This window comes from Echinops telfairi, unplaced genomic scaffold (genome assembly GCF_000313985.2).
Source record: "Echinops telfairi isolate 266 unplaced genomic scaffold, ASM31398v2 ScPeMD7_70;HRSCAF=299, whole genome shotgun sequence".
NCBI classification, from domain to species: domain Eukaryota; kingdom Metazoa; phylum Chordata; class Mammalia; order Afrosoricida; family Tenrecidae; genus Echinops; species Echinops telfairi.
The window spans coordinates 18,586,726-18,609,390 of record NW_022103968.1 but is presented as its reverse complement, the minus strand read 5'-3'; the positions used below and the strand labels follow the sequence as shown (position 1 = coordinate 18,609,390).

General features: G+C 38.3%; 1 protein-coding gene across 1 annotated transcript in view; it reads left to right on the top strand.

The window, feature by feature from the left end:
- Positions 1-22,665, top strand: part of SHOC2 (SHOC2 leucine rich repeat scaffold protein) — a 56,238-nt gene that overhangs the window by 5,109 nt on the left and 28,464 nt on the right. Inside the window, exon 2 of the mRNA XM_004700927.2 lies at positions 15,395-15,532. Coding sequence (XP_004700984.1) covers positions 15,395-15,532 — 138 coding nt within the window. The remainder of the gene's footprint in view (positions 1-15,394; positions 15,533-22,665) is intronic.

Below are 22,665 nucleotides of genomic sequence, written 5' to 3'. Positions count from 1 at the left end.
GTAGTCTCATCATGTGTGGTTTATACCTTTTAAATTATCTCACAACTGTTGGATATTGTCTTCCATATTTTCTGTTTGCATATCTTCAAGCTCACTAATTCATTCTTCTACCAAATGAAAAGCTACTTTTCATTTCTGTTACTTTTTGAAAATTTCCAGCACTTTCTTTTGATTCTCTGTTTAGAGTATCTGTGTCTCTGCTTATATTACCCATGCACTGTGCATATCGTCTGCCTTTTCCTTAAGGCTCTAATAAAAAAAACACTTATATCAACCGAATTGCTTCTGATTCATACATAGTGACCTTATAGGATGGGGTAGAACTGCCCTTGTAGATTTCTGAGACTAAGTAACTCTTTATAAGAGTAAAAGCAGGGTGGGGGCGGGATGTGTGTGTGGAAACACTGACAGCAATGATGACTGTATATCTCCACTCAAGGAGAATGAATAACTGATTGTAGGTGAATGGATACATTAGATGGTGTATATATGTATATACATTAGATGGTGTACTGTATCTTATACCATCTAATATATATAAAATAAAATAATATATAAAATATAAGTGGTTTTGGGGGGTAGGGAGGGGTTAAAGGGGAGCTGATATCAAAGAGTTCAGGAAAAAAATATTTTGAAACTGATAGTGGTAGAAACTGCACAATTATACTTGATCTAATTGAATTATGGATTGTTATAATATCTAAGAGCTCCTAATGAAATGATAAAAATAATTAAAAATATATGAAAACGGGGGGCGGGGCGGGGGAGAGTAGAAGGTCTCGTCTTTCAATCGAATAGCTGGTTGGTGGTTTTGAACTGCTGACCTTGTGGTTAGCAGCCCAGCTTGTAATCATTATGCCAGTAAGTCTCCCCTACTAGTTATTTCAAAACATTGGTCTGATCATTAAAAAAATCTCTGCATATTCGACAGCTTCTGATGTTTGCTTAGTCTTATCAGAGTATTTTTTTCCTTTTAGCATTCAGTTAGAAATCATGCACACAAGAATAGTGTGGAGTGAAATATTTTAAATGTTGGAAGAAAAAACACACGAACTTAGAATACTGGATTGGAAAAAAAGTTGTTGATTTTCAATTTATTTGGTATTTTTTGCGAGGACAGGAGTGATGACTTCCAAGTTGTCATGCTGCAACGAAGTCAGCTATCACGTTTTTATAAGATGCTGTTTACTAAGCTGAGTTAATTCTTCTATCTTCATAATTAGGTGAGAATTCTTTTGAGTCAGATTTAGGATTGTTGGAAATGCTTTTTCTGCATCCATTTACATAATGTAATCCTGTTAACATGTTGATGTGAATAACACTGATTAATTTTCAAATGTTGAACAAACTTAAATATTCTGGAATAAATCTTACTTGGTTAGAAAGTTTGAAAACTTTCCTGCCACATGAGAATTTTTCAATCTAAGTTCAGAAGAGGTACTGGTCTTGATGTTGTTGATTATGTCACCTTTGTATGGTTTGGCATACTATTCCTCTGACCTTTATATGTCTATAGATTGGTAGTTGTTTCTACAGGTTTGATTAGAATCAGGCTTGATTTTAAGAAGACCATTCATTGACAGTACACGTTCTTTCAAGAGAGGCACAGACTGTGTGTGTGTGTGTATGTGTGTGTGTGTAACTGACTCATCCACTTTTTGGTTACCCAGTAGTGCAATTCGAATAGGAATGGCAGTGCAGGCATACTTTTTTATTGTGCTTCACTTTATGCTTTGCAGATACTGTGTTTGTTTTGATTTTGCTTTTGCAAATTGAAAGTTTGTGGTAGCAACCCTGTGTCAAGCAAGCCTATCAGCACCAGTTTTCTAACAATGTGTTCTCATTTCACGTCTGTTGTCACATTTTGGTAATTCTGACAATATTTCAAACTTTTTCATAATGCTTTTGCACAGTTAATAGATTACATCATGGCATCAGCAGAGCTTTTATATGTTCTGGAAAATCAAAATAATTTGTGTGACTCACTTAATTGCAATATTTGCTTTACTCTGGTGGTCTGGAACTGAACCTGTGGTGTCACTGAAATATGCCTGCAGATACTTGTTTTTTTCTCCCTTTGTGTAATAATTTTGGAAGTAAATGAATTTCAGAGCATCCTTCAGTGGTGACAAATATTTTAAAATTCTTATTTCATTATGCATTGAATTATACATACTTAAATGATTTAATCTCTGGCTAGTGGGAGTCTCTCCAAGATATGCTTTCCGACCACTCCTCTGTCAGTTATACTGTGGTGGCTTTTGTGTTGCTGTGCTGGTGGGAGCTATGCTGTTGGTGTATTTCAGGTCCCATCAGGGTCACCCATAGCAAACAGTTTGCGTGGACTAAAGTCGACTAGGAAGGGCCTGGAGATAATGCTTCCAAAAATTAACTTATGTGAAAACCTCATAGATCACAACAAAACACTGCCTGCCTTGCTTGCTTTGGACATGTCATCATAAGGGATACATTATGACCAAGGGAACATCATATTTGGTAAATTGGAGGGCCAATGAAGTCATAGGAGATCCTCAGTAGGATGGATTGGCTTACTATATGCAGTGATGTACTTGGACATGCTGGCAGTTGTGAGGATTTAACGAGACTGGGTAATAATTTTGTTCTATTGTACATCGGTCCTATTGAGTTAGACTAACCCAATGGTAACAAACAACAGCGGTAACTTTTAATAGCAAGGAAGTTAGCTGGTGTGACAACAGGGTATCCCAGGCTTATCTCTTATATTTTCTTCCCAAGACCGTTTTTTCACGAAGCCTCCAGCCTTTTTGTGCGAAATGGTATTTCAAGACTACCATTTGGTCACTAGGGGTACTCCAGCTACAGGGTTAGTTGTTGTTTTAGATCTTTTTAGTGGGTTGTACTGGGAAATGTTTTAATTTTTGTTTGGTTTTACTGATAAAAATGTGCCATAATCTTATATTGATACTTCCGGTTCAAAATTAGGAGTGGTAGAATTTATAGCTTCTGCCTTATGACTGTGTTTCTTCCATCTTTCACATAGAGAGCTCTGGTTCTCAGAAGCACTTGCAGTGACCGAAACCAAAGTCCTTGATGTTGAGTAAATTCTGACTCGTAGCAACTGTATACCACAGAGTTGAACTACCTTATCTAGAGCTTCTGAGGCTGTAATCATTATGACAACAGATTGCCACATAATTTTCCCACAGACTGGCTGATGGGTTTGCGCCACTGACCTTCTAGTTAACAACCAAGTACTCTAACCACTGTGCCATATGCTCCTCTGAAAGATAGTATCACAACACTTTTACTTTATGTTATCATTGAATACATAATTAAGTTCATTTGTTTAATTTACTTTTATTTGGGGGGATGGGCTTTTTATTTTAAGTTTAAAATTTGTTTCATACTTAGGAAGCAATATTTGTTTCTAAGTGAAATCAACAAAGCGTATACAGAGAGAATTCAGTCCTCTGTCTACTTCTTCCCTCATTGTCTCCCGATATGGATAGCAATTAAAATTGACAACTGTATATCATTCTGTTGGTTTTAAAATCAATATACACCTTTCTTTTTGAAATAAATTGTACCCTATTTTACATAATTTTTTTTACTGTGTATACCTTTTGCACTTTACTTTTTAGCTTAGTCCTTTGTGGCCTATGTGACATCTAGTGCTCACCAACATTTTGACATATCTTAGGAAGCTGTTATCCCAATTATAGTACAAGCTATACTGTGTGGCAGGGACCTGAATAGTTGCGTGAATCAGAAGTTCAAACAAGCCTCACTCCGTTAATCCTTCCACCTACCAGAGGTCACTTGAAACATGTACCCTGCATAATTATGTCAAAATCTGTATTACCTCAAAAATTTTTTCTTTTATTTTTAGCATTGTGGAAAACTGTGATAAATAACGTCAACAGAAATTCAAAGCAGAAAGTAATTCAGTCATACAAAGATTACAATATAGCCTGATGGTCACTTTATATAACAGTACATGGAGATAATTCTTGAATCATTTTTACAATGGATGCTGTATCTTGTAGGGTGGATATACCATATTTCGATTCAGCTAGTTCTCTATTGAAGGGTACTTGGGTTATGTGCATAATTTGCTCTTAGGAATAGTAAATGTCTGTGTTGATCATATTTTTGCCATTTGTATCTTATTTATTTATTTTTAATCGTTTTATTGGGGGCTCATACAACTCTTACCACAATCCATACATACATTACTTGTGTAAAGCACCTTTGTACATTCATTACCCTCATCATTCTCAAAACATTTCCTCTCCACTTAAGCCCCGGCATCAACTCCTCATTTTTTTCCCCTCCCTCCTCGCTCCCCTGTCCCTCATGAACCCTTCACCCACTTTTCTGTTGTCCGTCCCTCAGGGAGGAGGTCACATGTAGATCCTTGTAATCAGTTCTCCCTTTCCACCTCACCCTCCCTCTACCCTTCCAGTATCGCCACTCACACCACTGGTCCTGAAGGAGTCATCTGCCCTGGATTCCCTGTATTTCCAGTTCCTATCTGTACCAGTGTATATCCTCTGGTCTAGCCAGGCTTGCAAGGTAGAATTTGGATCATGATAGTGGGGGAGGAGGAAGCATTTAGGAACTAGAGGAAAGTTGTATTTTTCATCATTGCTACATCGCACCCTGACTGGCTCGTCTCCTCCCTGAGACCCCTCTGCAAGGGGATCTCCAGTGGCCTACAAATGGGTTTTGGGTCTCTACTCTCGGCACTCCCTCATTCACTGTAGTAAGATTTTTTGTTCTGATGCCTGATACCTGATCCCTTGAGTTTCATCAACAGATGCTTCAAGTCTTCTCTTTCAGCAAGCAAGATTAAATCATCTGCGTATTGAAGGTGCTTAATAAGCTTTCCTCCAATCTTGATGCCGAGTTCATTTTATAATTCAACATCTTGGATTATTTGCTCAATATGCAGACTGAATAAGTGTGGTGAAAGAAACAACCCTGATGCACACCTTTTCTGGTGAAGTTTTCTGGAATTCCATTTCTTCTCAATGCTATCCAAAGTTTATTATGATTCACATAGTTGAATACCTTTGCGTAGTCAAAAAAGCACAAGTAAACATCTCTCTGTTATTCTCTGCCTTTAGTCAAAATTCATCTGACAAATAGCATTGAGAACCCCATACCACATTCTCTAATGAATCCAGCTTGAAATTTCTAGAAGTTCCCTGGAGATGTATAGTTGCAACCATTGCTAATGATCTTCACAATTTTACTTGCATGTGATATTAGTGATAATTGTTTGTTATTCTGCATTCTGTTGGGTCACTTTTTTTTTTTTTAATGGGCACACAGAGGAATCTCGTCCATTCGGTTGTCAGGTTACCTGCCTTCCAAACTTCTTAGTGTAGGGGATGAGTGTTTCCAGTGTTCTATCAGCTTGTTGCAACATTACAGTTGATACTCTGTCATTTCCTAAAGCCTTTTTGCTAATGCCTCAATATAAGTGGTTCTTGATTATTTGCTTCCTCTTGAAATGATTGGATGTTGACTGATTGTTTTTAGTACAGTGACTGTATTCCTTCCATCTTCTTTTGATATTTCATGCATCACTCAATATTCTGCCCATACATAACTCTGACTTGCACGGTTAAAAGCTTGTCAATTATTCCCCCCTCTGATGCATGCTGTATCTGATTTGGTTTTCAGCATTTTCTGTAATTTTAGTTTGTTTTCTGCATTGTTGTGTTTTTGTTTGTTCATATTAGGGTGTATCTCAGAGGTGTTACATCAATGGAAGTCACTCTCTTGAAGTCGTGCTTTATGTTTCTCTATGTTTTGGCATGTGAAATCTAGGGTTGATGAATCTACAGGGACAGCAAGTAGAATCAGGTTTTCAGGGTGGGGAGGGGTACAGTGGCTGTGGTGGGGTAAAAGACGATGTCAAGGAGTTCAGGAAGAAACAATGTTTGGAAACTGACTGTGGTAGCAATTGTACAATTCTGCTTGAGGTGATTGAACTCTGGAATGATGTATGTATTAACTCCCAATTAATAATAAATTAAGGAATGATAGCACTCTGCCATAGAAATCTTGAGTATTGTAACTTGAGCCCTTACTTCCCCTTTGTTCTCTGTTGCGCTTCGTCGACTGTGTTCTTCCTTTTTGGCTTTCTGATGCCGGGCCTTTGCACATTTCATTAGGGCGCTCTGCCTTTTTGAGCTGCCCTTGGAATTGCCTGTTCAGCACTTTTACTTCATTATTGCTTCCATTAACTTTCTGTTCTCTACGTTCAAAAGCAACTTTCAGAGTTTTCTTCTGACATCCACTTTAGTCTGCTTTCTTGTCCTTTTAATGACCTTTTGCTTCAAGCGTGATGTTCTTGATGTCATCCCACAGCTTGCCATATCTTCTCTCATTAATTAATGTTCAGCACATCATATCTGCTCTTGACGTCCTTGAAATTCAGATGGATATACTCAGATTTTTGTGGGGGCCTCCCATGGACTTGTTTTTATTTTCTTCTCAATTTCATCCTGAGCTTACATATAAATAGTCAATGGTCTGTTCTACAGTTAGTTCCTGGCCTTGTTTCCGCTGATTTGGTGAGCTTCACTATCATATCTTCTCACAGATATAGTCCATTTGATTCCTCTGTATTCCATTTGGTGAGCTCCATGAGAACAGTTGCCATTTATGTTGTTGAAAATGAGATTTGTAATGAAGTTGTTGGTCTTTGCAAAATTCTCTCAGGCAATCTTAAGCTTCATTTCTACCACTAAGGCCATCTTTCCAAATACTGTTCCTTCCTCTTTATTTCCAACTTTGACATTCTAATGGCCCATAATTATCAGCGTATTTTTATTGCATCTTTTATTCATTTCAAAATGTCTTCAGTTTTTTTCATCACGAACTTTAGTGGTTGGTACATGAAATAATAGTTGTCGTAACTGAGCTTCTAGGTGTATAAATACTGTCTTATCACAGAGGCATTGTTTTTCAAGACAGATCATTCAGATGGCCAGTACCAGACCATTTCAGCTTGTGGTGGTGATTGTTAGGGGCCATCAAGTTGGTTCTGGACCCTCTGCACACCCGAACAATACGCAGCCCGGGCCTGCACCTTTCTCACAATTGCTGTTACGTTTGAGCCCATCATTGCAGCTACTGTGTCAATCCATTTTGTTATGGGTCTTCCTCTTTTTCAGTCTCCAGTGCTGTACCAAACTACTTAGTAATGCCTAACATGCTGATCTTTATACACCTCAAGCAGATTAGTAATGCCTAAGCTATTGACCTTTATATATCTCACTTTGTTTAGGACAGCTTTATTTTTCCTAGATTTTATTGCATGCATTCCACATTCCAAATATTAGCAGATATTTGCAGCTGTTTCTCCTCTTTTTGAGAATTTTGTCTCATTAGCAAATGAAGTCCCCAAAGCTATGCCGTTATGGTCGACTTTGAAGAGGCAGCTCTAACCCCTCTGGCACCGTATCTGACAGTGCTCCACTACTATTCATGAGGTTTTCTGTGTCTGATTCCTCCGAAGTGGATAGCCTATTCCTTGTTCATAGTCTGTTCTTACTCTTGAAGCTGTGCTGGAACCTATTCACCTTGCGTGACCCTGTTAGCATTTGACATACTGGCTGTATAGCTTCCAGCATCACAGCAATACACAAGCCACCACAGTATGACAAACTGACAGACAAGTGGTAATTAGAAAGAATATATACCCCCAACTACCAGGACCCCAGTTTCGCCTTGCAGACCTGGTTAGACCAGATGATGCACAGCGGTGCGGATGGGAGTTGGAAGCGCAGGGAATCTAGGACGGAGGAGCCTCTCGGGACCGGGGGCGATGGTGGCGATACCAGGAGGGAAGGGGGAGGTAGCAAGGGGGAATGGATCACAGGGAGCCGCGTATGGCCTCCTCTCTGGGGGACGGGCGCAGCGGGGTGGGTGAGGGGAGGCGCCGGACAGTGTAATGTAAGATACAAAAATAATTTATAAATTATTAAGGGTGCATGGGGGAAAGGGGAGGAGGAAGGGAAGGTGGGGGGGAAGGAAAATGAGCGGATTCCGGGAACCCAAGAGGCAAGCGAATTTTGGGAATAATGAGGGCAACAGGTGTATAGATGTGTTTTATACAATTGATCTATGTATTGTGATGAATTGTATGAGCCCCAATAAATTGATTAAAAAAAAAAAAAGAATATATCCAAATATTGCAGGAGATAGTGCTTACATTAAAATTTATTATTTATATGAAATTCAAATGTACCTAAGTATCCCTATCTGAAGTACTTTGGGAACCATGTACAATAATGTTTACTTAAAGTTATTCAAGCCTAGTATTTCCTTTATGAAAACAAACAAACAACTATGAAATTCGAATTATTTATTAAATGTAGCCCTCATCAAGTTCATTCTTTTTCCTTGTATCTAATTTAAAAAAAATCACTTTATTAGGGTCTCTTACAGCTCTTAATAATCCATATATAAAAAAATCCATATATCAATTGTATCAAACACATTTGTACATATGTTGCCATTGTAATTTTCAAAACATTTTCTTTCTACTTGAGCCTCTTCCCCCCCCTCCCTTCCCACCTTCATGAACCCTTGATAAATTGTAAATTATTGTTATTTTCATATCTTACACTGCTCACTGTCTCCCTTCACCCATGTTTTTGGTGCTCATCCCCCTTGGAGTGGGGGTGTGTGTTATACGTCAATCATTGCGATTAGTTCCCTGTTTCTCTCCCTTCTCTCCCACCTTTCCACTACCTTCATGGCATCACTACTCCCATTATTGTTCTTGAGGGTTGTCTCTGCCCTGGATTCCCTGTGTCAAGAGCTCTTATCTGCACAAATAAATGTACATGCTGTGGTCTAGCTGGATTTGTAAGGTTGAACTGGAGCCATGACAGTGAGGGGGAGGGTGGAGGGTTAAAGAACTAGAGGAATGTTGTGTGTTTTGTGGGTACTGTGCTGCACCCTGGCTGACTGTTCCCTTTCTTGTGACCCTTCTGTGAGGGGATGTCCAGTTGTCTACAGATGGGCTTTGGGTCTCCACTCAGACCCTCATCATTCCCATCAGTATAATTGTTTGTTTTGGGTCTTCTGATGCCTGATACCTGATCCTGTTTTAACACCTCACAATCACACAGGCTGGTGTGCTTCTTCCTCATGAACTTTGTTGCTTCCTTGCTAGATGGCGGCTTGTCCAACCTCGAGCCTTTAAGACCCCAGAGATTACATCTTTTAATAGCCAGGCACCATCAGCTTTGTTCAACAGATTTGCTTATGCACCCGTTTTTCTTCAGGGATTGTGTTGGGAGGGTGAACATCACAGATGCCAGGTTATTTAGAACAAAGTGTTCTTGTGTTGAGGGAATACTTGAGTAGAGACCCAACATCCGTCTGCTACTTTAATACTTAACTTTAAATATATATACATGGACCTATATCCCTATCATTATATATTAATATATTTACATATGTACATGCCTATATTTATACCTCTATAAATGTCTTTTGCCTCCTAATTCTTTATTTCCTTTTACTTCCCTCCTGTCCCACTATCATGTTCTACCTTCATTTGGCTCTCAGTAACTCCTCTTGGTTACATGGCACTTGATCAAACCCCACCAGGCATTCTATGCTCTCCTCACCATCGATTTTAGACCACTTGTTGTTCCCTTGTCCCTGGGTTGGTTGGCATCCCCTTTCCTCCCCCCACTCCTCTCCCATGTCCCCCCAGAGCCATTGCCCTATTGTTTTCTCCTTGGGACTGTTTATCCTGCCTACCCTATATCGATAGAGATGAGAAGAAAAAAAAGCCTATAGTTCCAGTTCTGTTTGCTGACCATTATGAATACTTTCCTGTTGCTCTGGTGAGATGCCAAGCCCTGCCCACAATTCCGAAGTCTATTTTTGGGATTCCTCAGGGACTTTGTTGCTTTACTCCCCTTTCTGCTCTGTTGCGCTTTTTTCGCGTTTCACCCCAGCGTAGGGGGTTCAGACTGTGCACAATTCCTGCACTGTGTCTAGTGGTGGGGCCAGCTCTAAGGTCCACTCTGTACATTGCTCTCTACATTGAATGCAGGAATGTTGTCCTCAAGGCTTGATGTGCCTGGATGTGGTCCACTCTCTCCCCGTCTTAGTTTGCTCCCGTGTGTGGTCTGCCTTGTGTCTAATTTTACAAGCGGCCATTTTCTCAAAATATACCCTTTTATTTGGGTTTTCAATGACTAATATCTTCATATTCATCATAACAGATGAATATGTATTATATTTTATTCCCAAATTTGATTGATATTGCCATTCTTTTCCATGCATTAGTTTTTCCAAGCATAAACATTTAGGTTTTATATTTTCCCTATTGTACATTTATTTTTTGTTTCTTTAATTTATGCTCTTTGTAATTTTAGTCTTTGTCTTAAAGTGTTTCTCCACTTCTTTTTAAAGCTGTATACTTGTTGTTGTTGTTGTTAGATGGCTCCTAACTCTAGCCTTGAGAAGTTCAGGTGTCATCGTTGTTGCACACTGGACTACTAACCCTAAGGTCAGCAACTGAGAATCCTCAGCTGTTCAGTGGGAGGAAAATGAGGCTTTCCTGGAAAGATTTATAGTCTCAGAAACCCATAGGGGGCATTTCTACCCTGTCCTATAGGGTGTATATGAGTCAAAATCGACTTGATGACAGTGAATTTTTGAGTTCTAGTTTTTAAAAAACATATTTAACACATCTGTTGTGGGTCTGCTTGTGCTGTCATTTTTTTTTCATTTCTCTTTTTGCTGGTTCATACTCATGTTTGTTTCCTGCTGTGCCTGCTTCATATATGAAAAAATAAAAAATTTCCAGGAATTACTTGCAGCCTACAATGATGACACTTTACAGAGAATTTGCTTTTGCATTAGCAGTGAAATGTTGCTGAGAGGTTAAGGATAGGGAATTTACACTGGCCTTTTTGGTTTGTTCCTGGAAGTTTGCTTAATTCACACCCTATCCCACCACCAATTTTCTGTTTTTCTCCAAGAGTTGTCACTTAAATTTTATTTTAGAGAAATCTTCCTTGAACTCCCAAACTCACTGGAAGATGCATTTCTTTTGGTTTTATTCTCTGTATGTTTCCCTTATATACTCTGTAATTTTACATTTGTTTATACAACTTTTCATTGTTCTCCTCTGTAAAATAGCCCCATTAGGTTAGGAATCATGCTTCTTTTGATTACCACTATACACATACAGACATATATACATATACATAGTTATAATATTATATAGCTATGTTATATACTATAACATAATTTTTGACATAGTGTGGGTACTCTTATTTGCTGAATGAAGGAATATTATTACCCTTAATTGGAAGAAACAATGTATGTTCTGGGCCATGGTATGCAATGTATTAAGCATTGAGCTACTAACTTTAAGCTCAGGTTCAAACCCACTAGCTGCTCCATTATAGAAAAAATGAGGCTGTCTGCTCACATAAAAATTTATCATTTCTGAAACCCTAAGGAGCAGTTCTCTTCTCTTGTATGTGGTCCCTTTGAATCAGAATAGACTCAATAGCAGTAGATAGGGGCTTAGGGTGAGGAAGATGCTAGTTTACAAGTATTTATTGAACACATGTTAAGTAGCTCTGTATTAGACTAACCACTACTTGTGTGTCAGTTTGTCATACGGTGGTGGCTTGTGTATTGCTGTGATGCTGAAGATATTCAGCCAGTATGTTAAATACCAGTGAGGTCAACCAAGGTCAATAGGTTTCCGCACAGCTTCCAGACTAGGAACAGACTATGAAGAAGCAATAGGCTGTCCACTTCTGAAGGACCTTTGAGTTGGTTTTGACTCATAGTGACCTCATGTACGACAGAACAAAACACTGCCCAGTCCTGAACCATCCTCACAATTGTTGTTATATTCATCATCCTAACCACTGTGTCAGACCATCTTCGTAGATTTTTTTGCATTGACTCTTTATTTTGCCAAACATGATGTACTCCAGAAACATTCCTCCTGATAACATATCCAAAATATATGAGATGAAGTCTTGTTATACTCACTTCCACGGAGAATTCTAGTTGTGCTTCTTCCAAAACAGATTCCTGTGTTCTTCTGGCAGTCCATGGTTCTTTCATCGTTTTCCCTAACACTGTAATTCAAATGCATCAATTCTTCTTTGTTTTTCCTTGTTCAGTATCTGACTTCCACATGCATATGAGGTGATGGAAAATTTCATGGCTTGGGTCCAGTACACCTTAGTCCTCAAAGTGACTTATTTGCTCATTAACACTTTAAAGAGATCTTCTGTCCAGATTTAGATTTACCTAGTACATCCTTGATTGGTGCTTCCATGAGCATTGTGGATCTAAGCAAAATGAAATCTTTGGCAATTTCAGTCTTTTCTCCAATTATCAAGATGTTATTGACAAGATGTTGAGTATTGGTCTAGTTGTGAGGATTTTTGTTTTCTTTACATTGAATTTCCATGTATACTGAAGGCTTCAGCCCTTGATCTTCATCAGGATTGGAAGGAGGCAATTCAATGTAAAGAAACTCTAAATCTTCATAACTTGTTCAGCAGGAAACATTGATGGTTGTCAAGGATTTTGGTATTTTGGATACATTATCGACAGGGATGTTACTGGAGAAGGGCGTCATGCTTGATATGGTGTCTGTGTAAAGACCCTCAAGAAGATGGCTTGACATAGTGACTGGAATAGTGGGTTCAAACATTACAATTGTACAGATGGCCCAGGACCAGGTAATGCTTTACTCTGCTGTACTTTGGGTCACACTGAGTCTGAGTTTAGACAGCACCTAGCAACAACTACATTTGTGAAGAAATACATATCAAACTCAATACCATTGGATTGGTATTGACAGGGTAGAACTGCCCCATAACACTTCATGGGCATAGAAAGCCACGTTGTTCTCTTGTGGAACAGCTGTTGGTGTCTAACTGTTGGCCTTGTGGTTAGCAGTCCAACTCGTAATCACTACACCACCAAGGTCCTGGCTTAGAATATCTGACTTGATAATTTGCCACACAGAGTTTATGAAGTTTGTTTCAGTTTTTCAGCATCTCTAACGTGGTGGCATGGTTATACATTGGACTGCCAAATGCAAGGTCAGCAGTTCGAGACCACCAGTCTCTCTTCAGGAGAAAGATGGGATTTTCTACTCCTGTAAAGAGTTACAGTCTCAGAAACTCAAAGGGACACTTCCACCCTGTGCTGACTCAACAGCATGAACTACTTTTTACCTCTTGCTCTCTTTGAGTAGGAAAATCATGGGTGCACCGAGACGGATGTTCTAAGTAGTAGTATAGGGCTGCTTGCTGTGAATTAGAATCAACTCCAAGGTACACACCAGCAGTAGTAAGATTCTTTTTCCTTTTAAGACAGAATAACACTAAGAATTATCTAAGTTGTCAGTAACCCAATACCATGGAGTTGTTCCAACTTGTACCAACCCTATAAGGCACAGTAGAACTACCCCTTAAAGTTTCTGAGTCTGTGAATCATTACTCAGGCAGAAAGCATTCTCTTTCTCTTCTAGAGTAACTAGTGGATTCAAACGACTTACCTTGAACCTAGCAACCCAGTGCATAACCCACTCTGCCACCAGGGCTCCTAAGTTGCCAATGCGGTCTTATTTTGACTGGGACAGGGAGGGAAAACAACCATTTTCTAACCTTTTAGAACCCTATTAAGATGTTTTAACTTACCGATTTCTATTTTTATATTTATATCATATCAGAACATATGTATTGACAGCAGGATGACCTTCGAATTGAACTCAAGATGTATTACTATCACTCTCCTGAATTTGGTTTTAAAAAATTGGCAGTTCAGAAACACAGGGAATCCAAGGTGGATGATCTTTCAGGACCAGTGTTCTGAGGGGTCGATACTGGGAGGGTAGAGGGAGAGTGGGTTGGGAAGAGCCGATTATATGTGACCTCCTCCCTGTGAGACGGAAACAGAAAAGTGGGTGAAGGGAGTCGTCAGACAGGGCAAAGTACAACAAAGTAATAATTTATAAGTTATCAAGGGCTCATGAGGGAGGGGGGAGCGGAGAGGGAGGGAAAAAAAATGAGGACCTGATGCCAGGGGCTTAAGTGGAGAGTAAATGTTTTGAGAATGATGAGGGAAATGAATATACAAATGTGCTTTACACAATTGATGTATGTATGGATTGTGATAAGAGTTGTATGAGCCCCTAATAAAACGATTTTTTAAAAAAAGTAAATGTTTAGAAAATAATGATGGCAGCATATGTACAAATATGCTTGAAATAATTGTTGTATGGATTGTTATAAGAGCTGTAAGATCCCCCAATAAAATGATCTTTTAATTTTAAAAAATAGCAGTTCATATTGAGGACAAAGTTATGCAAACTTCTTAGACATAACCAAACACCTTGAGGGAATGAATCGCTGGGCCTGGGGGATCAGGACTTCAATCTTGGAGGGTGCCAAGGTCAATTGACGTACCATAAGCTGCAGAGAAAAAATATATTTACATTTGTAAATTCCATATTTTGGCATACTGAAAATGTCAGCCATTTAAATTGCAGCGATCTCTTCCTATCCAGAGGAAAGAAGAATGGTCAAAATCCAAAGACATATAGTAATGATTAGGCCAATGAAATAAAAAAACAAACAAAACTCACTGCCTAGTCCATTCCGATTCCTGACAAGCTTATAGGACAAGGAGTGACATAAAGGCCTGTGCGAATATCAGTCTCCACAACCTTGAGACCAGAACAGCTAGAAGGTACCCAGCACCCACTCCCAACCAATCCGAAAAAGGTCCCATGAGAAGAGGTGGAAAATGTGAAACAAAATTCCAAATCATAAAGGGGACCAGGATTCCTGACCGGATAGAGATTGGTGAAACCCCTAAGACGGTGGCCCTTAGTCACCCTTCAGGTCTGGAACTACACTCATCCTCATGTTAGAATAATCAGTATTTAAGATGAAAAGGAGAGCATTTACCGAAGAACAAAGCGCAGAGGGTTAAGAAAGGAGGATTGGAAACAGGAAACACAGGGACAAAGTGTAATTAAGAGGTGGTACAATCTCTGCAAAATATGGAATTTACAAATGTGATGGTTTAGGGTTGAATTGGTTATTTAAATGGAAAACTACAATATAGGTTGGTATCATTTTTTAAAAACAACATTTAATTCTATTGTGTCATTTTGAAGTAAGTTTCAGATTTTGCATTTGTTTTTTTTCAGAAATGTAATTATGACTTGGAAAAATGAAGTGCTTTTTTCAGTGTAACTGTGTTCATTAATAAATCATTTTCATATTTAAAAATTTGTATAAGATTGTTTTGCTTGTCAATATTATTTAATATATTCTTTAATAATGTTTAGTAAATTTTTATGTTGGTCAATTTACAGGTGAATTATGTAACCTCATTACGCTGGATGTAGCTCACAATCAACTTGAACATCTTCCAAAGGAGATTGGAAACTGCATGCAGATAAACAACCTTGATTTGCAGCACAATGAACTGCTAGACCTCCCAGATACTATAGGTATGAGAAGAGGAAGAAGGCATTGTTATTCTTTGAAAGCTGTCTGGATATTAAGAAAACTAGCTTTTGATCCATTTTGCTAATGAAAATTTGAAAGAAAAAACAAACAAACAACTCACTGCCATTGAGTTGATACTGACTCAGGACAACCCTATAGGACAGGGTAGAACTGCCTCTGTGGGTTTGCGATACGGTAACTGTTTGCGAGAATAGAAAGCCCCATCTTTCTCCACTGGAGCAGCTGGTGGTTCCAAACTGCTGACCTTGGGGATCCCAGCCCAACTCATAACCACTGTGCTACCAAGGCTCCAATGAAAATTAAGGGAGATCAAAGTTTAAAATTATGGAAGTAGTCAAACTTTTAAAAGATAATCTTTTAGAATTTCTTTTTGTTTTCTGGCAAGTGAAAAACAAAAAAGATTTTAGAAATAGATTATTGTGCCAGAGGCATGGCCCATCATAATTCTGTTTTTAAAAATAACAGATCAAGTGAATTTTTACTCATTTCAGAAGCTTGTATGCTCTTTGTATTGAGTGTGGTTCCTTCTTTGACTAAAGTAGACCATAGGAAAAACTAATCCAGTGCCATCTAGTATTAAAACAAAGTGTCCTCATGTGTAAACACTGAGGAAGTAAGTGCTGTCTTGAACTGTAAAGTGTGTTTCAAAGACCTAGCTAAACTGTAAACTGTCCTATTGAACTAACTGGAACTGTAGTATATACTATATATTGTCTTATTTTCTAAATGTCATAAATTGATACAAATAGTAAATAGAATTTAAAATTTTCTTGATACCTTTTTAGTTTCTGGCATGGCATAATGATAACACAATGCTTATTTGGAAAAATTACATTTGTACTTAATGTACATAATTTTTGTAATTAGTACTTCAGATTATATGTAAGTCATATGACATTTTATGACACCCCCCCACCCCACCCCCCGAAAGTTTCTTGTTTGCTTGTGTCAGGTTCTGAAGTGGGTGGGTGGGAGGCACTTTAATCCATCCCTTGTTCAGTGCTTGAAATTTTTCTGGTCCTCAAAGTGATTCAGACACAGATTGTAGACTAGTTGGAGGGATCTTTTACTTCCAGTTCACCCTTAGTACTAGAGTACACCCTGCAGGGTCTCCGTTTAAGGCAGGCTATTGAATAATAGGATCCTCACCTTGGCAGGCTCTAGATTTTGGCTTGCCAGAAATATGCCTTGCCCTTTCAGCTGCATCTTTGGGTGTGGTAATTGCTCTTAAAACAAATTGTCTCCGTTGTTTACTTGTTTTCTGGTTCCTGGTCCGTTTTCTGGTTTGATAATTACTATCTTGTTCGTGTTGTGATGTTTTAAAATACTTTTTATTGTGAATAAGTTGAGGATTTACAGAGCAGATCATTTTTGTATTCAACAGCTTACCAAACCTCCTCATGTCTTGCCTTGCCCTGTTTCCGTCATTGTTTGCCCATCTTCCTCCTCCTGGTGATGATCTTTCCCTTCACCCAAGTTAACACTGTCTACACTCATGTATTTTCCAAGTGGGTGATACCATCTCCTAAGCAGGGGTCCTCAAACTATGGCCCGTGGGCTACATGCCGCCCGCTGAGGACATTTATCCGGCCCACCAGTTGTTTTTGACCCCCCCCCCTTTTTTTTTAACTTCAAAATAAGATATGTGCACTGTGCATAGGAATTTGTCCATAGTTTTTTTTAAAACTATAGTCCGGCCCTCCAACAGGTCTGAGGGACAGTGAACTGGCCCCGTTTAAAAAGTTTGAGGACCCCTGCCCTAAGGGGTGCTGGAATTATCTTGGGCAGGTGGCCCTACAAAGGCAGATACCCTAGATTGTGGGCTAGAGTGCTAAGCTTTTAATTGCCAGGGCGTGCTGAGTAATATTTTCTGATAAGGGAGTAGTAGTTCAAATAATTTGGGGGACTTATGTCTAGTCTAACTATCAAAGTCTGTTTACTTAAGTGTGAAACTTTTCATTTTAAAAATAATAGTCCCATATAATATTGGCCCTTTTGTGGTGAACTGATTTCACTCAGCATGTCCTCTAATTCCATCCATTTCATGAAGTATTTTACATTATTCTTTAATGTTACAAAGTATCCCATTGTGTGTCTGTGCCGAAGTTTGTTTATCCATCCTTCTACCTGTGGGCATTTAGATCATTTCCATCTTCTTGCTATTGTGAATAGTGCTGCGATGAATGAACGTGGACATGCATATACAGTATCTGTTCAATGCTGTGTTCATTATTTCTTAAAATATATACCAAGTTGAAGGACTGCTAGCTCATATGGTATCTCTATTCCTAGGTGTTTGAGGAAGCACCACAGCACTTTCTATAGTGGTTGTACTGTTTTCCAGTCTCACCGGCAGTATATGAAGATCTCAGTTTCCCCACCCGGTCTCTGGCATTTGTTATGCCCTGTTTGTTTAATTTGTATATTTTGCTTCTTAAAAACTGTGGTCTCACTGCTGGGGTGAAGTGTGCTATCTCATTATTTTGATTTCTGTCTCTTGGATGACTAATAACAGTGAGCATTTTCTCATATGTTTGTTGGCTACCTGAGTATATTCTTTGGTGAAGTGCCTGTTCATGTCCTTTGCCAATTTTAAAAGTTAGATTAGTTGTCTTTTCCTTTTGAGATGTTGAAATTTTGTCTGATTGTTGTTGGATAGATCATTGCCAGATTTTTCCCTCTAGTCTCTTTTCTCTTCTGGTGAATGAAGCCTTTGATACACGTGTCTTGTTTTTCGGGAGTTCAGAGTCATCTATTTGTCTTCTGTCTTGTGTATCTTTATTGTTCTGTTTGATAGTGTGTTTATGCCATGTATCAAGGCCTTTAAGTTTGTTCTTATTTTTTCATTTATGAGCTTTATAGTCTAGGGTTTATATTAGGTCTTCAATCCATTTTGAGTTCATTTTTGTATACAGAGTGAGGCATGGGTCCTGTTGTCTTACTCAGCAAACGGAAATCCAGGTTTGTCAGCACCATTTCCTGAAGAAACTGTATCTGTTTTTTGAACCATGTGAAAGTAGTGTGTATTCAAAGCAAGTAAGTCTAGCCTTTAAAACTTCTGCCAGAGGGAACCAGTAGAAGTCTGAGGAGCCTGCCCAATCCCAACTATGTGGACAGCCTCCCATCCCCCCAGAAGAATTTACTTCAGAGGACAGCGCTGAAGCTACAGGTCAAGGAGAGGGACATGTCTGATCAGAGCACACGGGAGAAGATGAAGGGGGAGGAAGAGAGAGTGGAGCACATCCTGATCCACTAAGCCTTGAAGACGATATCCCTGCTCAGAGCAGCCAATGCAGAGAGGACCATGTGGCCGGCCCCACTGTGAGACATGACATCCCTCACTGACTGCCCTACTGGGGACAACACTGGAGACACAGTGTGTGAATTGCACCCGACCTGACCCCACAACACCGAGGCAAAACACTAAGGGGGTGCAACAGAACAGCAAGGGGAGCACAGCAAGGAATTCCCAAGGGAATACCAAAAATAGACTTTGGGGCCAGGGCATGGCATCCCATCAGACTCAACAGGAAAACACTCCTAAAGGTCAACAGACAGACCTTCAACTATTTACAGGCTTTTATCTTTTTTATCTTAGTTCACTGATGCTATACTGTTCCTCCCTTTTTCCAACCTTTCCAACCCTGTTCCCTGCCCAACATACAAAACCACTGATACGGTTTCTGTCGCTGTAAATTTGTATTATCTCGAGTTTGAGAATCATATAGTCTGTACTCTTCTTTCATCTGATTTACTTACTTGACAATTCTTTTGAGATTCAGCCAAGTTATGGTGTATATTAGTAGTACGTTCCATTTTATTATTGATGATTCAATTTTATTAATCTATCAGAACTTATTCTTTATTCATGCAGTCACTTCTAGTTTTAAGCAATTATAGATAAGTCTGTTATGAATATTCATTTACAAAAAGGACATATATTTTCTTTTCTTTGGGGTAAATGTCTAGGAGTAGAATGGATCATATTGTAGGTGTATGTTTAACTTTTTAAGAAATTGCCAAACTGTTTTCCAGAGTGGTTGTCCCATTTACATTCCCACCAACAGTGATTTGAGAATTCCAGTTTCTCTCTATCCATAACAACACTTGATATGGTCAGTTATTTTAAGTTTATCAGTTTTATTAAATATGTAGCAATATGCTAGAATTTTAAACTTGCACTTTCTAATGACTACATTTTGTGTTCTTTTTATATGCTTATTTGTTGTCTGTATATCTTCTTTGATGAAGTTCTAGTGAAATCTTTCACACTTAAAAAAATTTGAATAGTTGTGCTTTATCACAAACACACACAAAAATTTGAATAGTGTGTTTTCTTATTGTTGTATATATTCTGATATGGGTCCATTATCAGGTAATATGCTTTTGACATTTTTTTCTCAATCTCTGGTTTGAATTTTCAAAATTTTAGAAAGCCAAACTCAAAACAAAGCAAAATCCAAACTCACTGCCATGGAGACATTTCTGACTTAGCAAGAGTTTAGGACAGAATCAAATGCCCCATAGGTTTCTCAGGCTTTCAGACTTCATGGAGCAAAAAGCCTTCTCTTCCTCCCCTTAGAACACCTAGCTGTTTTGAACTACTGACCTGCAGTTAGCAGCCCAATGCCCAGTACACCACCAGGGCTCTTCTTGTGAAGAACAGATGATTTTAATTCTGGCAAAGACCAATTATCCATTTCTTTTTTGATGGATTATTCTTTTGGTATCATAGCTGAAATAGCAATTTATCCAATTTAGTCTAACCCAAGGGCAGAATGATTTTCTATAAGTTTTATCGTTTTAGGTTTTATATTTATGGATTCATTTTGAGTTATTTTTTGATTCAGTTCAAAATATGACTGATATATATTTCCATTTAATTAAATATGGATAGACAATTATTGTAGCACTGCACTGGCCTTGAAAAGGACATCCTTTCTCCCCTCTTTTGCCTTTGAGTTTTTGGCAAAAATTGGTTACCCCTCTTCTGTATGCCATTTTGTCTGTGGGCACTTTTATTCTGTTCCACTAATCTCTGTCTATTGTTTTGCCGGAAATGCACTATCTTATTCTTTTATAAGAATTCTTGATACTGGTTTTCAACTATGTTGGCTATTTTTAGGTCCTTTGCATTTTGATTTAAATGTTAGAATCAGCTCATCAACATTTCCTCCAAAAAGCCTACTAGGCTTTTGATTTGAATTGTTGTGAATCTGGAGATCAACCTAGGGAGCATTGACTTCCTAGAAGTATTGAGGCTGCTGACCTGTGAACACGATAAATCTTTTTCTTTTTTACTTGATTTACTTAAGTCTTATCTCTCTTCACAGCATATGCATAGTGTAGTTCTTGATGTTTCACATCTTTTGTCAAATTTGTTGTTAAGCATCTAGTATTTTTTATGCTTTTAAATAGTATCCTTTTAATTTCAGTTTCTGATTGTTCATTGATAGTATGTAGTAGAATTGATTTTTTAATAAAGTACTCATTTTACAACCTTGCTAAAATTTAAAACTCACTGTTTAATTCTGTTGGCTTTTTCCCCCCTCCTTATTTCACCAGATTTTCTATATATGCAGTTAAGACATTGGTAAATGAAGAAAAGATAATTTTACTTAGTCCTTTTCAACCTGGATGCTTATGTTTATTTTATTTTTCTTAGCTTAGTCACCAGCTGGAATCTTCAGTGAAACAGAAGTAGTATGCATACTCTTGCGTTGATCTTGATCTTAGGATTGGTACAGTCTTTTACCATTAATTATGATGCCAGCTTCATTTATAGATGCCTTATATCAATGTGAGGAAGTTCACTTATGCTCCTACTTGGCTCAAGTGTTTCTAATTGTCAAATGCTTACCTGTGTCTTTTGATATGATCATAGATAAACATAGGTTTTTTTTTTGTTGTTCATATGGTCAATAGCACTCACTGAATTTCAAATGTTAAAACAACTAATTTTCTTGGAATAAATCTCATTTTGCCAAGGGAGATATACATATATAATTTGATTTGTTAAATTTTTGTTTATAGTTTTTGCATCTGTGTTCATGAAGGATATAAGGGATAGTTTTCTTCCTTTGTATTGTTCCACTGTTGGTGGAAAGCTGGACATATAATTTGTCAGGAAGTATCTTCTTCTCTCTGATTCTTGGAACAGTTTGGATAAAGTTGGCATTACTTCTTTCTTTAATAATTGTTGGAATTGACTAGTGAACTCATCTCTGATCTGAGAGCTTTCTTCATGGGAATGTTTTACAAACAACTTCAATTTCTTTAATAGATAATAAGGCTGTTCAGGTTTCACTTTCTTCTTGAATTCATTTTTGTTTTTCATCCAAGTTGTTGTTACATTTGTGGACATGAAGTTGTTTATAATATACCCTTATTATTCTAGTGCCTACAGAATCTATAGTAATGCGCCCCCTGCAGTATTGGAAGCTCATATCCTCTCTCTCTCTCTCTCTCTCTCTCTCTCTCTTGTCCCCTAATCAGGTGTTAGATGTTTATCAATTTATTGATTTGTTTCAAAGTTTCTTTTTTGTTTTTCTTCTTGTTTTCCTGGGTTCATTTCACTGATTTTTACTTTGATTGTTACTACTTCCTGCCATCATCTTACTTTAGAATTTATTTGTTCTTATTCTAGTTTCTTATGGTGGAAGCAGAGGTCATTGTTTTTTGGGGGTATTTTGAAATCATTTTATTGGGGGCTTGTACAGCTTATCACAATCCATACATACATCCATTGTGTCAAGCACATTTGTACATTTGCTGCCATCATCATTCTCAACACATTTGTTTTCTACTTGAGCCCCTGGTATCAGCTCCTCATCCCCACCCCCTCACAAATCCTTGATAATTTATAAATTATTATTATTTTGTCATGTCTTATACTGTCTGATGTCTCCCTTCACCCACTTTTTTGTTGTCTGCCTCCCAGGGAAGGGGTTATATGTAGATCCTTGTGATTGGTTTACCCTTTCTACCCCACCTTCCCCTCACCCTCCCGGTATCACCACTCTATCACCAGTGGTCCTGAGGGGTTCATCTGTCCTGAATTCCCTGTCTGTGTTTCCATTTCCTATCTGTACCAGTGTACATCCTCTGGTCTAGC